The sequence below is a fragment of the Xiphophorus hellerii genome, chromosome 4, assembly GCF_003331165.1.
Source record: "Xiphophorus hellerii strain 12219 chromosome 4, Xiphophorus_hellerii-4.1, whole genome shotgun sequence".
NCBI classification, from domain to species: Eukaryota; Metazoa; Chordata; class Actinopteri; order Cyprinodontiformes; family Poeciliidae; genus Xiphophorus; species Xiphophorus hellerii.
Window position 1 is genome coordinate 29,918,784 of NC_045675.1, and position 13,447 is coordinate 29,932,230.

Here is a 13,447-nt window from a genome sequence, read left to right on the forward strand (position 1 = left end):
CATGACATTAGCCAGGAAACAATTCCAGTTTTTTTTTTTTCCTTCCTTAGCTGGAACTGCTGATATAGTGGGGTCAGCCAATATACCATTACGAAACTGTTTACAGTGATGGCACTGAGCGGACCAGGATTGGAGTCCTGACACTGCAGTGAAACCGCCCTTCCTGTTCTTAAGTGGCACCAGTAAAAGACCAGAGTGTGTTGCTTCTCTGTTTGGTCGGATGGGGATCGCCGTCCGTTTCCCCCTAGAAACACTGAATAAAATCACAAGATAAAGATTTGCACTGGTAAAGGGTCAAAGCAATTGAAAAGCTTTAAAATAACAAATATCAATTGACTCTCTGTTTAGTTTCGGTGGGATGCTTTCTGTGCCGGCTTTGACTTGCTGGTAATTAACATATCCATGCAGATTAATTTATAAAGATGTCTATATTTTAGGCCGCCTACTCCTTTTATCCCAGCAGGATTTGCACACACAAAAAAAGAAACGCTGTCAACACAGAAACTTCATGACCCAGATGTTTCTTCTTATGTGAGAGCTCTCATTTTAAGAGTGGTTGTGGGCTGTTCTCACTTTAACTTTTTAAAAAACTAACTACTAGTATGTGGCTTCAAGCATAATAGGAGAAATTAATTCAGTCCTACAGCTTCTATGTAAGGAATCCTGATAGGCAACCACATTTTCGTGCAAAAAGATATGTCAATCAAAAAATGAAGGTACAACATTTAATACCCAGCAGGTAAAACACAAAGCAGCTGTAAGACAGTACCTCTGGGTGAAGGCTGCGACTATCTCTTGAACCTTTCCAGCTTTTGTCAGAGTATTTACTTCAGTGTTTGTATTTCCTTTGATAGACTAAAAAAATAAAAAGGCTAGAGATGTAAAAAGAAAAAAACAGGAAACATGGCAAAGGTTGGTGCAGATAAGAATCTGAGAAGAATGATATGAATTTGTTTTCAACATATAATCTGGGGACTATATTCTTACTACTGAAATCTACATCTAAAACTTAACTGTCAGGGGTTTTTTTTCAGCAGCATAGCAAACATTCTCATCATCCAATGAAGGGAGAACCAGCTGACAAGAACAAACCTGCCCATCTTAGGGACTCAAGCTCTGCCTGCTCCATTCTGTGACGCTCCAGCCGGTAGCGCTTAGAGGAACAGGTGGCCTCCACATACAGTGAACTGAGCCTTTCTAAAAGCTCATCCCCCCCCTCACATCCCTCTTATCTTTCCAGCCATCCTTTTCTTTCAAACCATCTCTCCTTTCCAGCTGAGATTCATCGCTCCATTGCTTCCTGCCTACTTTTCTCTCTCACTTTTTTTTTCTTCCTGCACTCTGTAAGCCACCCCTCACAAACAGCAGCAGCCAGGAGTAAAAACCCACCAGATGTGCAGTTTTTTTTTTGTTTCCCAGATTTCTCCAATTAATTTTCTCATGTCTCGGCTACACATTTGTCCAATGCAACGTAAAAAGGGCTGACTGCTCATAAAAAGTTATAGATATACCACAAAGATCCCCCTGCTCTACTGATTGGTACATATAGGTACAAATTGTACCATAAAAATCTATAAAAAGTATTCCACCCCTCGAATGTTTTACCATTTTTATTGCTTTTTGCAAATCAATCATGATCATCAAAATGTGACTTTTTTGACTAAAAAGAAAAAAGGATAAAAATCCCCTTACTGTCAAAGTGAAAATGGATTTCTACAAAATAAAAAACAGCGGACAGCAAATGTACATCGCCACCAACACACCATTCCCAGTGTGAAGCACGGAAGTGGCAGCGTCATGCTTTGGTGATGCTTCTAAGCACATGGACAAGGTGAAACGAATGCAGTTTCCATCTACTTTGGAGTACATTTGACTTCTGTCGAGTTAACAACACAAAGTGCCAAACTAAAGCTGCACAGAGAGGGTTTGAAGACAACAAGGTGGATGTTCTGGAGTGACCCAGTCAAAGCCCAGGGCTAAATCCTGCAGAGAATTTGTGGCAGGACTTGAAAAGGGCTCTTCAAAGGCAATCCACATGCAACCTGAGAACCTGAACAGTTTTCCGAGGAAGAATGGTGTAAGTGTTTTCACACCTGGTAGTCTGGTAGACTCGGTTTGATTGAGGACCAAAGTTGCAACATTTGTCACATTTTCAGCTGCTGCAGTTCGCTTTCACACTGTACTGTGTGAAACAAACTAAAACCTTTGAAAAACCTGTTTGTAACACCACAATGGCTCCCTTCTGAACCTTGTATAAGCTAAAAAAAAAAGGATTTTAATCAAAAAAATCTTAACATGTTAAAATCTATGTAATGAATCGACATTCACATGTTGAAGTCCTTAGCAAAATCTGATAAACAATTTGTGTTTTTATTTCTTTAGTGATGCAAGTTGTCCAAGAATCAATTTTAAGCTCATCTGAAAACAAAAACTCCAATTTGGCTGTGGCACTGTCATCACCAGTCTAATAGAAAACAGCACTCACAGGCAGATGTAGTAATGGTTTCTGCCTGTAGTCAGTCTTGGTGTAATTTTGGAGCTGTCAGTATCTATTACTGAAATGCTCTGGTTACAACTGTGTGATGATCAGGGCTGCTTTAGGAATACGACCACAGAATCAGATGCTTTTACAGTCACTGTTTTAAAACAAAATAATAATAAACATGATAAGTACCCAAGAAAGAAAACTTAAACACTGATCGGGTGAGGAAAAGTGCAGCATTGTATGTTTCCACTACCATTCATTCAGCTTCTCTAGCCGACAAACATAAAGTAGTTGGTTTGAGCTGTCAAACAAAACACATTTTTCATCATTTTCTTATTAGGAACTTGATAAACGATATGTTACTCACCAGCAGTGAAGTCCTTGTCGAGGTCAATGAAAGCATTAGAGTGAGGAGTGCGCATTCTGATTGATTTATTAAAATCATTCCTGCACTCTTGAATCCTAAAGTGTTGGGGGAAACATGATTCTATATTATTCTGAATAAATTAGCGAGTAGCAGTTAATGACAAAGCCAAGAAATGTGCATTTTGAAAGGTATTACTTTCACCTTTTGGTAAGATAACAGACTACAGTTTGGGGAGGCGTGGTCACCCCGAAGACATCTGGAATCATGTCGCCATTGAAACTGTGGGAAAGAAAAACCCATTAGGGACATTAGTATATTCCTGCAATTAGTATTTAAAATATTCACAGCATAATGTATCTGAAAAAACCTTGAAACTAATACTTACTCCATAACAAGAGGCTGATCTGTTAAGGTGAAATTCAGGGTATACCGCTTAGAGATTTCTGCAGGAAAGGAACAAAGAAGGCAGTCATGAGTTACAAAGGTGAACAGAAAGGCAGCAGAGTCTGACTGGTAAAATGAGACTTAAACAGGAGAAAGGCAACAGACAGATGATTGAAAACTACACTTAAACTTAAACCATTCTAATCTATGGCCCTAAAAGGCAGCATGTGAGCAGACATTTGAGTTTTATGTCCTTTTGTTGTCAGATATTCTCTCTCATGAACCCCAGATAGCACAGGGAAAAAAGATTTTCCCGAGGACTGCTGAGCTGCACAACTAAGATCTCTTGCAAGGTGAATAAAAGGTCCTGAACTGATCCAGCAGATCCAGTGGGGTTTCCAGGAAGACACAGGCAAATCCCAAATCTAAGTCAAAGCCCTTACTGATGCCGACTGTGGCCCAAAATCCATTAGATGGCATCTTAAAGAACAAAATATGTTTCCTCCCACTCTAAAAATTTGCCCCTTTGGACTCTGCCAAGCATGGGACACGAAAAGGTGAAAGAAATTCAGATTTTCTAAAGAGTAAATTATTACAGACTCTTGTGAAAGTTTCCATTGTCACTGGCATGACAAGAATGTTCTACTTTCTACACAGCAGAGTGAAGGAAAATCAATTTATTCAACAGAAGAAGGAAGCTTCTGGTTGTGCAGAGGCATCAAGCAGAGTAGGACATGTTGACAAGATGCAAGGGGCAAAACTCTTGACGGAAGGCAATCATCCCTGAAAACATTTCTGTTTGCTCTAAACTGGTTTCTCTACATCACATGCATCAGATCCGGCCTGCCAGATGTTTTTATGTAGTCTCTAGAAATAAAACCTTTGAGATAACAGTGTGCTTAAAAATTATTTTATCAATTAAATCACAGCCAAGGCACCTGCACTTGTTTCAGCACGTCAAATTTATGACTTTTTAAGACCTTTTAAATGCCAGCTTGAATGAAATTTAAAACCAAAAGATCTGTTAATATAGGGGACGAATGGGGGATCCTGCTGGCTCTTATGGGTTGGCAAGAGAAGCAAGCCGGTAGCACAAACAAATGTCATCCTGTCAATTGGTCATACATTTACACTTACCTATAAAAGACATTTTAAAAAGCTAGCTAGCTAGCAAGGGTATATTAGCAGCTTTTTAATGACAACCTCAAGTACTGAAGGCAAAAAAGATGTCCAAGTGTGACTCAAATTTTAGCCTGACAGAAAATCCCCAAAATTTTCTTTCATTATGGTCATTAAAACTTACTTAATGACCATAATAAAATATAAGAGTATTTATGTCAAACTTTATATTTTTTAATTAATTTAAGACAACTTAATGCCTTAAATACATGAATTTAAGATTTTTTAAGGATGTGTGGACACCCTGTATTCTCCCAAATCACATGAATGTGAAAAGATGTTTGATATTTTTAAATTTCCAGTGGTTTTCATCAAATGCAAAGACAGCTGTTTATTCACATTTTAACAGATCGTTAATAGGTAGTTTTATCAATACTGTCTACCACAACTGGCCATTTAAATACATTCTTGATCTTGATGTGGCCCAAAATGAAAATGGGTTTGACAGCCCTGCTCTACATTGTCACCAGTCAAGAATTTCCACACTTTTAGGTTTCATTTCATTTTAGGCTTTTTTTAAAGATGATTTTTAAATAGTCTTAAACCTCTGACTAGATAACAAGCACCGTGTTCCAGTCTAAATTTGATTTTTAATAAATTAACTAAGTTGTTTGTTTTGTCTTTGAACTTTTTTTTGCATTTGGCGCTCAACTTTTAACCCGAATACGATCCAGCAGCATAAAATATGAACACCAGACGGGAGAATCGTTTTTCTCCTCTCAATGCTTTGATCAGGGCTGTAGAGAATCCAGTTCTGCTTAAAGATGTGATTTATTTTCACGCTGAAGAATGACTACGTTAAAACAACAATGAAGAAAATCAGGGGGAAATCAAAAAACTGGATTTGTCTCAACAATATGGAAACACAAGCTGTTTACACTTACTGCATTAACAACACAACTGAAACATAAATACTGGATCTGAGAGATTTGGAAACATGCATAAAACATTCAGCTATTTACAGTGCCGAGTCATTTATTGGATACTAGAAACAATCTGCCATAAAAAGCATGATAAGAACGGTTTCTATCAGTGGCTTCAGTTCTACAAAAACATGCAATTGCTCACAATATACAGTATTTCAACTAAATACATTAAGTGAGGAGGTGGAAAAGTGTTTACCCCCTTAAGGACATCTTCTGCTTTTGCTTTTCTATCAGACCTCAAAAGTTACTGTTAGACAACAATAACCTAAGTGGAATAATAAAAAATAAAAATAAAAAAAAACAACAAGGTTTCAAATTATGATTTCATTCAACAAGGTGAACAAAAGGGCATCCAAACCTGGAGACAAGTTATTGTCCCTTCTTAAATCATAAATTAACTCTGATTAAAGTATTTTTCTGGAAAGCTCCCCAACACCTGAAAGGTCTCAAAAAGCATCACGTCATCTAAAAGAAAAAGTAGTATAAAAACAGAGTTACTGAAGGTTGGAAGGGGTTACAAAGCCATTTTTAAACTTTGGGAGACCAGCAAACCAAAAATTCAGAACCAGAGAAAAAAACTCCAGCAGTGGTGAACCTTCATAGGAGAGGTTGTTCAATCAAACTTGAACCAACTGCACAACAACCCCGTTATCACCAGGAAGTCTAAAACAACATCCAAAGCTCTGCAGACCTCAAGCTAGTCAGTTTATGTCAAGGTTCATTGTTTAATAATAAGAGACAGGGCTAAGTTGAAGTGATGGGAGAAATTCAAAGCTAAAACTGCTAATCCAAAGGATCATCAAAACTTATGTTAAGTTTACCAAAATACATCATGTTGACCCTCAAGACTGTTGGGTAAATATTCTGCGGACTGACGAAACAAAAGATGAACTTTTATGGAACGTGTGAGTCGTGTTAAGTCTGACCTAAAACTAGGAAAGCATCTCAGAAACAGATCATCACACTGACAGTCAAACTCAGTGCTGGCAGAGTGAGGGTTAGAGGCCGCTTTGCTTCCTCAAGATTTGGACGACTTACCATAACTGATGGAATCACAAATTTTGCTTTCTACCAGAACATCCTTCAGGAGGAAAGTCCAGCAATATTATCCCAATTCCACTTTGGTTATACAGCAGGAGAATGAGCCAAAGCACATTAGCAAATGACTAAAAACCCCAACAATATTAGGTTTTGGAGTGGCCTAGACAAAGTCTGGACTTCAATATAATCTCGGTAATATAATATGACCTTAGAAATGCTCTTCATACTGAGTAGTGATGTTAAAGATTCATTGCCAGTTATCGGAAACCCTTGATTCCTGCTAAACGCAGGAAAACTAGCTACTTTTTTCACATAGTAGAAGACTTTATTAGTTTCTTTCCCCTTGATAAAAAGGACAATAATTTGAAAACTGTCTTTTTATTATTATTTAGATCATATTTTTCCAAAATTAACACTTTTTATGATGTGAAAAATCAAACTGTGACTAACGGAAAAAGCAAAAACTGAAGAAAAGCATAAGACGGCAAAAACACATTTCACTCTTCTGTATTTATAACATTCATTTTGGAAAAAAAAGAAACTAGAAAAGAAACAGAAAGAAGAGTGAATTCGATCTAAGCTACCATTTATTGTTAATATTTACCTAATGTGTGGTTGTTTCCCCAGAAAATGAAAACTGATGTATTTGAAGATTTGTCCTGAGTTGTCAGAAGGACATCCATCTGAGAGTCTCCATCATAATCTCCAGGAACAACACTGGTGATAGTTTTGTCCCTGGAAAAGGAAAGAGGGGTACTGAGATGATAGCCAGTGGCCAAATTTGCCTCATCACTAAAGTAAACTGCATGCATACAGCAGACAGAAAGATTGAATGTACCACTTATACAAAAGCAAACCAAAAAGATGTTATTTCTGAGAATAATTACCCTGGCAACATGCCCTTGGTGATGTTAACTTTGGGCTTGAAGTAAGGAGACTTGGAGTCAGCCAAGAAAATCACTACCTCAGATTCTGCAAAAGTTGGAAAATAACACAGAATTAAAACAGATCTGTTACCCACCACAACAAACCTCTGGTATGGACAAGCAGCCTGTCATTGACGAATATTCAAAAATACTTGATATGAAGTAAAGTTCTACAGATTTCAACTACTTAAAAAGTGGATAAAACCAATTTTAAATCAAACATAATCATTGCAATGCTAGTTATTTTAAAATGTCATTTACACTCCCATCAATTTTTTTTTATTATTTGTGCTAGATGAGACGAAAACTTGCATGACTGGCATCTATGGTGTAGTAAAACGTAGTAATCAATAACTGTTTATATGTAAACACGAGTTGAAGTTTTTGCTATTTATATTTCCTGTTCTTTTTTTTTCTCACAAAAAAATAATAATCTAGAAGTGTTTCAGGTGAATTTTAAAGTTCTCTGCTGTTTTCTGTGTTTTATTCAGAACAGGATCAAAGGTTCTGTTGCTGAGTTAGGTCCAGAGAGCCTCAGCTTTGATTATCAAAGCTTAAATGGCCCAAAACAACAACAGTTTGCATCTTCTTCTGTGCCAGCGTCTTGAAAAATGACCAATAACAGTTTACTTGTATTGCCCATTTTCGCAAGAAGGCAGGTCAAAGTGCAGCTTAATGAGGTCAAAATTAATTTACCAGCTGTAAATGCGCCACCTGCGCATTTACGGCTGTAAAAAGTATATATTTTGTAGTAATTTTTTTAAACTAACTAAATAAGAAAGTTTACATTTGACAAGGTACGTTTTTCTCCTCGAAAATTAATACTCATGAAACAAAAACACATCGGCCGACAATTTATTTTTATCACTATAAAAGTACATGTATATTTATCTGACTAGCTGTGTGCCAGGTCGCTAGTGACAGCAGCATTACATACGCTCTCTGATGACAAAGATGTCAGTCTGTTTATCCGAGTTGAAGTCACCAAACGCCGCCACCGTCCCATACTTGTTGGTCCCGAACAGCTCCACAGTTACATCTTGAAGAGCAAAGATGCCTCGTTGTTCCAATAAAAGTAACAAAAACGTTATTAAAAAGGTCTTTAATGTAAACATCCGCATCCTGGTACAAGTGCAGCTCCACAACATCCACCAACCGGAATACGGCACACCGCTTTACGGCTGGAAGGAACACAACCGTCTTCTGAATACAATAAGTATTCTTCAAAAGATCTGTATAGATTGTTTGTATTATTATTATTTTATCATTAGTTAGTTTCCTTAAAATCAAAGAGTAAGCCATTTTTTAAATAAAATGACTATATTATTTACGTCAATGTCGTGCAAACTGATAGCCTGACAGATGACAGGTGTTTGAAGCTGGAGAACGGTAGCGAGGGAAGTGTTGCTGTCGCTCTTCAAAATAAATGCATTTCCTTCTTAAAACGGAACATTTAAAACCAAACCTAATATTTTTTTTATACCATAAAATACTTAATTTGTCACTTTTCCTCCAAACTCACTAAAATGTAAGTTATTCTCATCTTGACTGTAAATCACAGCCATAAACGTTTTACTTTGAAGGGCACAAAGCAGAAACGCTGTTAAGTCCTGGCGGAATTGACTGAGAGTAAACATGGCGAGTCTGGCAGATGTCGGATGGAAACTCTTGGAATTCAAAGCCCGATCGAAGAGATCAGGTCTGACTCATTTACTTTGCACGATCTCACGTTGTATGGCGCGCCCCGGCGGTGTCTGCTCTGCTGCAGCTTGTTTGCGAAAGTCCGGCAACCTCGGGCCTGACTCTGGTCTGTTTGTACTCTCAACCTGTTCAGATCCGAGGTGATGGTACAAGCAGGAAAGGTCAGGGGTTTTCACGAGCCAAGCTCTGGCGCTATTTTAGGAGGATCTCGGTTCGCTGGGACTCCTCAGCAAAACGTTCTGCTCCTGCGCTGCCTTGTCGTGATGGAGTCATTGTGCACAAACCTGCTGGGCCTCTTAAATGCTGAAGGTTGTTTAGTTTTAAAGAGTTTGCGAGAAACGATGCGAGAGTAAAAATGTACTTTTGTCTCTTATTGGGACAAAACTCTTAAAAGTTACACTTATAAAAAGGTGACCTGTTTAGCTTTTAACTGTATTCAGATCCTTTCCTGCGTCCTTCTCGTGTATATGGGTAATTTACTAAAGTTGGTCCAGCTTTATAGAAAGCATCTCAAAATTACTGTAATTGAACAGCTTCAATAAGTGATTTAATTACAGTTATTGTCTACGTTCATAATTACATCATCATTGTAGAGTAGATTGTGTTTTATGTAGTTCACCAAATGACTTCTGTAAAAGTATTCAAAGCCCTTTCTTCATGTTACAACCAAACATTTCGGTGCATTTTATAAGCGATAGAAAGTAGTAGATGAGATAGATAGTTTTTTTTTTCTTCTTTACAAAAAACCTGAAGAGTTATTTGTGCTTTTTATAGACAGTCCCCAGGATTTTTTTAGTTTTATTTTTAAAGTAAAATAAAGCATTACCTGCAGCCTAGTCTTTAGAGTTATGTCTCAACCAGCTTTGCACATTCAGAGACTAAATTTTGTAGTGATACATCTTTGCAAAATCAGAATGGCCAAGTGCAGTCAGAAAGGATTTAGAACTAGGGGCTCACTTTGGGTCGTTGCCTGGCCTATGCCCCAGTCTGAAGTATTTGGCTTGGTCTTTATGATCCTGTTTGTTCATTAATGTTCTCAAATAACCCCCCCAAAACTTAATGGAACAGCTGTGTTTATACTGATATACAAAAAATGTAAACTTCTAAAATAAGTTTGATGCTCTGGATTTTATTTAGGACTATCGAAGTAAATAAGGCTGAACACCGTACTTTTCAGATTACTAATTTCGGGGGAAAAATTAAGAAACAGTTGATATTGTGTTGGTCGGCCACATAATATTCCACTAAAATACACTGAAGTTTATGGTTTTTGTGTAATAAAATCTGAAAAGAAAAAAAAAAGATATATATATATCTATGTTTATATAATCAGTGGGAATGAATAATTTTGCAAGTCATTGTTAATATGTTCTGTGATTCTCTGCATGTTGTTCATCATCATGCCTCTAAATGTAATTCATTGTTGATTGGCGCATGTGTCAAGTCTAACGCTCTGCTACTAACTGCTTCCTGTGAATTGCTGTAGATTTCTGATTTAGCTGAGAGAGAGAAAAAGAGAGACGGTTGGCCTTAATTTCACCTTTTGAGCATGGCTGTCTCAATGGCTGCGGTTGCCCAGCCCCGTCGAGAAGTTCACAGACTCGGTAAGTAGCAGGAGTGAATATGGGTCAGAGTTATGCACAAAGCCAGAGCGGACAGGAAATGCATTCAGAAATCTTTTAGATCCTTGGATGGTTTTCCATGTCTTGCTTGTTTAATGGTAAAACTGACTGGGTTCATTTTTCCACGTCATTAAGCAATATGCCCACAGCAGCTTGTTCTCCTAATTTAATCGAATTTAAATCTTAATTCTTGATGGATGGCAATTAATTATTAAGAAATATGTTTAATAGAAAAGCTAGAGAGGTGCAGTAGAAACCTAAAGTTTATGTATGTGGAATAAAAAGACAAACGCCTATTTTTTTCCTCATTGGATAAAGTTAAATCAGACCAAACTTCTCTTATTTTAGATTGGCATGAATTACCAAAATTATTTCTATTTGCTAAATGTTACAATAACGAGAGAGAAAATTGTCAAGACTCTGGGTTTTGGGGTTTGGTTTTGCTGTTGATCTTCTTATCGTTGTTTTTGTTCACTTTTTGTTGATTTCTTATTATTTGTTGTTACTGATTTCTTGTCAGATCCTTCTCTTTCTTGTGTTTCTTTATTTCAGCCCCATCGTAGTGTTCCTAGTTATCTTGTTATGTCAGAGTCTACGTATGTCCATCCCTGGTGATTCTAGTCAGGCTTATGTCTTTGTTAGTTCTTTGGGTTATTCTAGTTTCTGTGATCCTTAGTTTTTATTATTTTTAGATCAACCTTGTTTTTGTTTTGGTTCTTTCATAACTCCCCCTCATGTCTCTGTCTCTTTCTAGTTTATCATGTTTTCTCTAGTCTTAGTGTTTCTTTAATATTAGAATTATTTCCAGCTCCCTTGTGTTTCCTCCCTCACTCTTTTGTGTTCCCCTGTGTATCTCCCCAGCTCCCTGTGCCACATTCTCGCCTCCCCTCAGCCTGATCCCTGCTCCAACTACCCACACATGGTATCTATTACCTCATCAGCCCAGTCCTTTGGTCACAACTCCCCTAGTATTTAAGCTCCTCAGTCTCACCCACAACTCGTCGGATCCTCACTTCAACTCCGTGCTTCCCTGTGTACCCCTGGTTAGGTGATTTTGTAGGATTTATTTTTTGATTTTTGTCTTCGCTCCTGTGATTTTTGTACTCGTTATTTTTTCATTAAACACCTGATATGATCCACGTCCCCCACCTCATGTCTGCATTTTGGTTCAACCACAAAGCCACACCTCTTGACAAAAATATGTTAGAGATTTATTTATTCATGTCTGCAAAAGCAGAAGTTGACAAGTTGACCTTACTAAAACTTTTAAAACAATGACAAAAAAACCAAAACGGATGATGTTATGGCTTTGGAAACCTCTGATGCATTAACTGACACACCTGAGTTAGTAGGAAGCTCAAGCTCTTGTGCTTTGAGCCACACCTGATACACACTGCTGTTTCGTTTGACACGATGGGGAAAGTCAGTAGAAACCAACCAAGATGCCAGGAAGAGATATCTTGGCCCATTATGGCAGCTGCACAAGTCTGGTTCATCTTTGGGAACAATTTCCACATACTCATTTATCTCATCAAACATTTATAGACAAGTACAGACATTGTGGGAATGTGCAGCCATCAAAATGCTCAGGAACGAGACGGGTTCTGTGACCCAGAGATGAACAGGTTTTGGTTTAGCAAATAGAAATAATTTTAGTAATTCTAAAAAATAAAAAGTTCAGTCTGATTTAATTTCAGAGTCGAAACAATTGTCTTTTATTCAGTGCATGTAAACTAATGATTTAAACTGTGCAATATGTCCAGATGAGCTTAAAGTACACACACAGTCATATAATAGTGAGGGCTCTTTTTGACAACAAAAATAAACAGGTGATAGTAGTTTGTTGGGTTTTTTTTCTTCACTTATTTGAAACAGAAGATAACCTTCAACAAAACAGAGGTCGTACTTGAGCTGGTTTTAGTAGAAATTTCCATGTCACATGTTTACAAGATAAATATGAAGATGAACTATGAGGTAGAACTAATAAACCCCAACAACTATAAAGGTAAGTTCAGTCACATAGGTCTCTAGTTGTAAGCTATTTCAAAGAAAAGTGCTGTTGAGTAGTTATTTACAGGAAATTTTAGGAAGCTCTGGGTGCTGGTGGTCTGTATGTTGTATACCCTGTTCTATTTTCCTCTGAAATCAGTATCAGTGCTCAAGTATCAGCTTGGAAGACCAGTCAGTTCACCAGTTGCTGTTATCAGTGACCAGGTTAATGCTATTAGCAATGCAAACCTTTAGCAGCGCATTCAATTTAAAAGTTGCTGCACTGTATGACAATTGTTTGCATTTCTGTTGCCGTGTATCTTTATTAAATCGCTGCATCAGCCATTACTGCATTTAATGGTGGCCTCAGACAAACGTCACAAAATGCACCCACATTATTTTCTGTTAAACGGCTCACATAGAGGCCTCTGATGAAGCTGTCTACACCTGAAGTCCAGATGTCTCGTCTGTCTCATCGTTCTGGTGTGGGTGTGGTGCTGATTAGTGTCTATTAACGTTCTGTGCCATGCCGTTGCCTTTTAAAGTTGCGGCAGCCATATTGGATTTTAAGGTTGGGCTGGTTGAGAAGCCTTCCTTTTCCCAAAAAAGAAAGAAGGAATATTAATTTCACAGCAAATTCTGAATAAATACATAAACATAAGAGGGTTTTATGTAATCTTGATACAAATGTTTTCAGATTATAACAGAACATAAGCCTTAAACTTTAATTTTGGCACTTGATATTCTTGAATATAATGAAAAGAACTTTATTTTAGCGATCGTGTGGTTTTGGAAACATTACGCTCTGTATTCTGCTCCTCCCCTCC

The 13,447-nt window shown here is 37.5% G+C and overlaps 2 protein-coding genes across 4 annotated transcripts in view; one reads left to right on the plus strand and one right to left on the minus strand.

Moving 5' to 3' along the window:
• The window catches only part of itfg1 (integrin alpha FG-GAP repeat containing 1), a 170,352-nt gene extending 161,856 nt beyond the window's left edge, over window positions 1-8,496 (minus strand). Inside the window, exons 1-6 of the mRNA XM_032560744.1 lie at window positions 8,246-8,496; window positions 7,270-7,354; window positions 6,987-7,117; window positions 3,238-3,295; window positions 3,054-3,131; window positions 2,853-2,947 (exon numbers count right to left, since the gene is read on the minus strand). Of these exons, the coding sequence (XP_032416635.1) occupies window positions 2,853-2,947; window positions 3,054-3,131; window positions 3,238-3,295; window positions 6,987-7,117; window positions 7,270-7,354; window positions 8,246-8,456 (658 nt within the window). The 5' untranslated portion in view covers window positions 8,457-8,496. The remainder of the gene's footprint in view (window positions 1-2,852; window positions 2,948-3,053; window positions 3,132-3,237; window positions 3,296-6,986; window positions 7,118-7,269; window positions 7,355-8,245) is intronic.
• Window positions 8,497-8,889: 393 nt separating this feature from the next.
• The window catches only part of phkb (phosphorylase kinase, beta), a 110,702-nt gene continuing 106,144 nt past the window's right edge, over window positions 8,890-13,447 (plus strand). For 2 of the 3 annotated variants that reach the window (XM_032560742.1, XM_032560741.1), the window contains exon 1: window positions 8,908-9,007. In XM_032560742.1, coding sequence (XP_032416633.1) covers window positions 8,944-9,007 — 64 coding nt within the window. In that variant the 5' untranslated portion in view covers window positions 8,908-8,943. Of the gene's footprint in view, window positions 9,008-10,495; window positions 10,614-13,447 lie in introns of all 3 variants that reach the window. The other variant, XM_032560743.1, reaches the window with a different exon arrangement.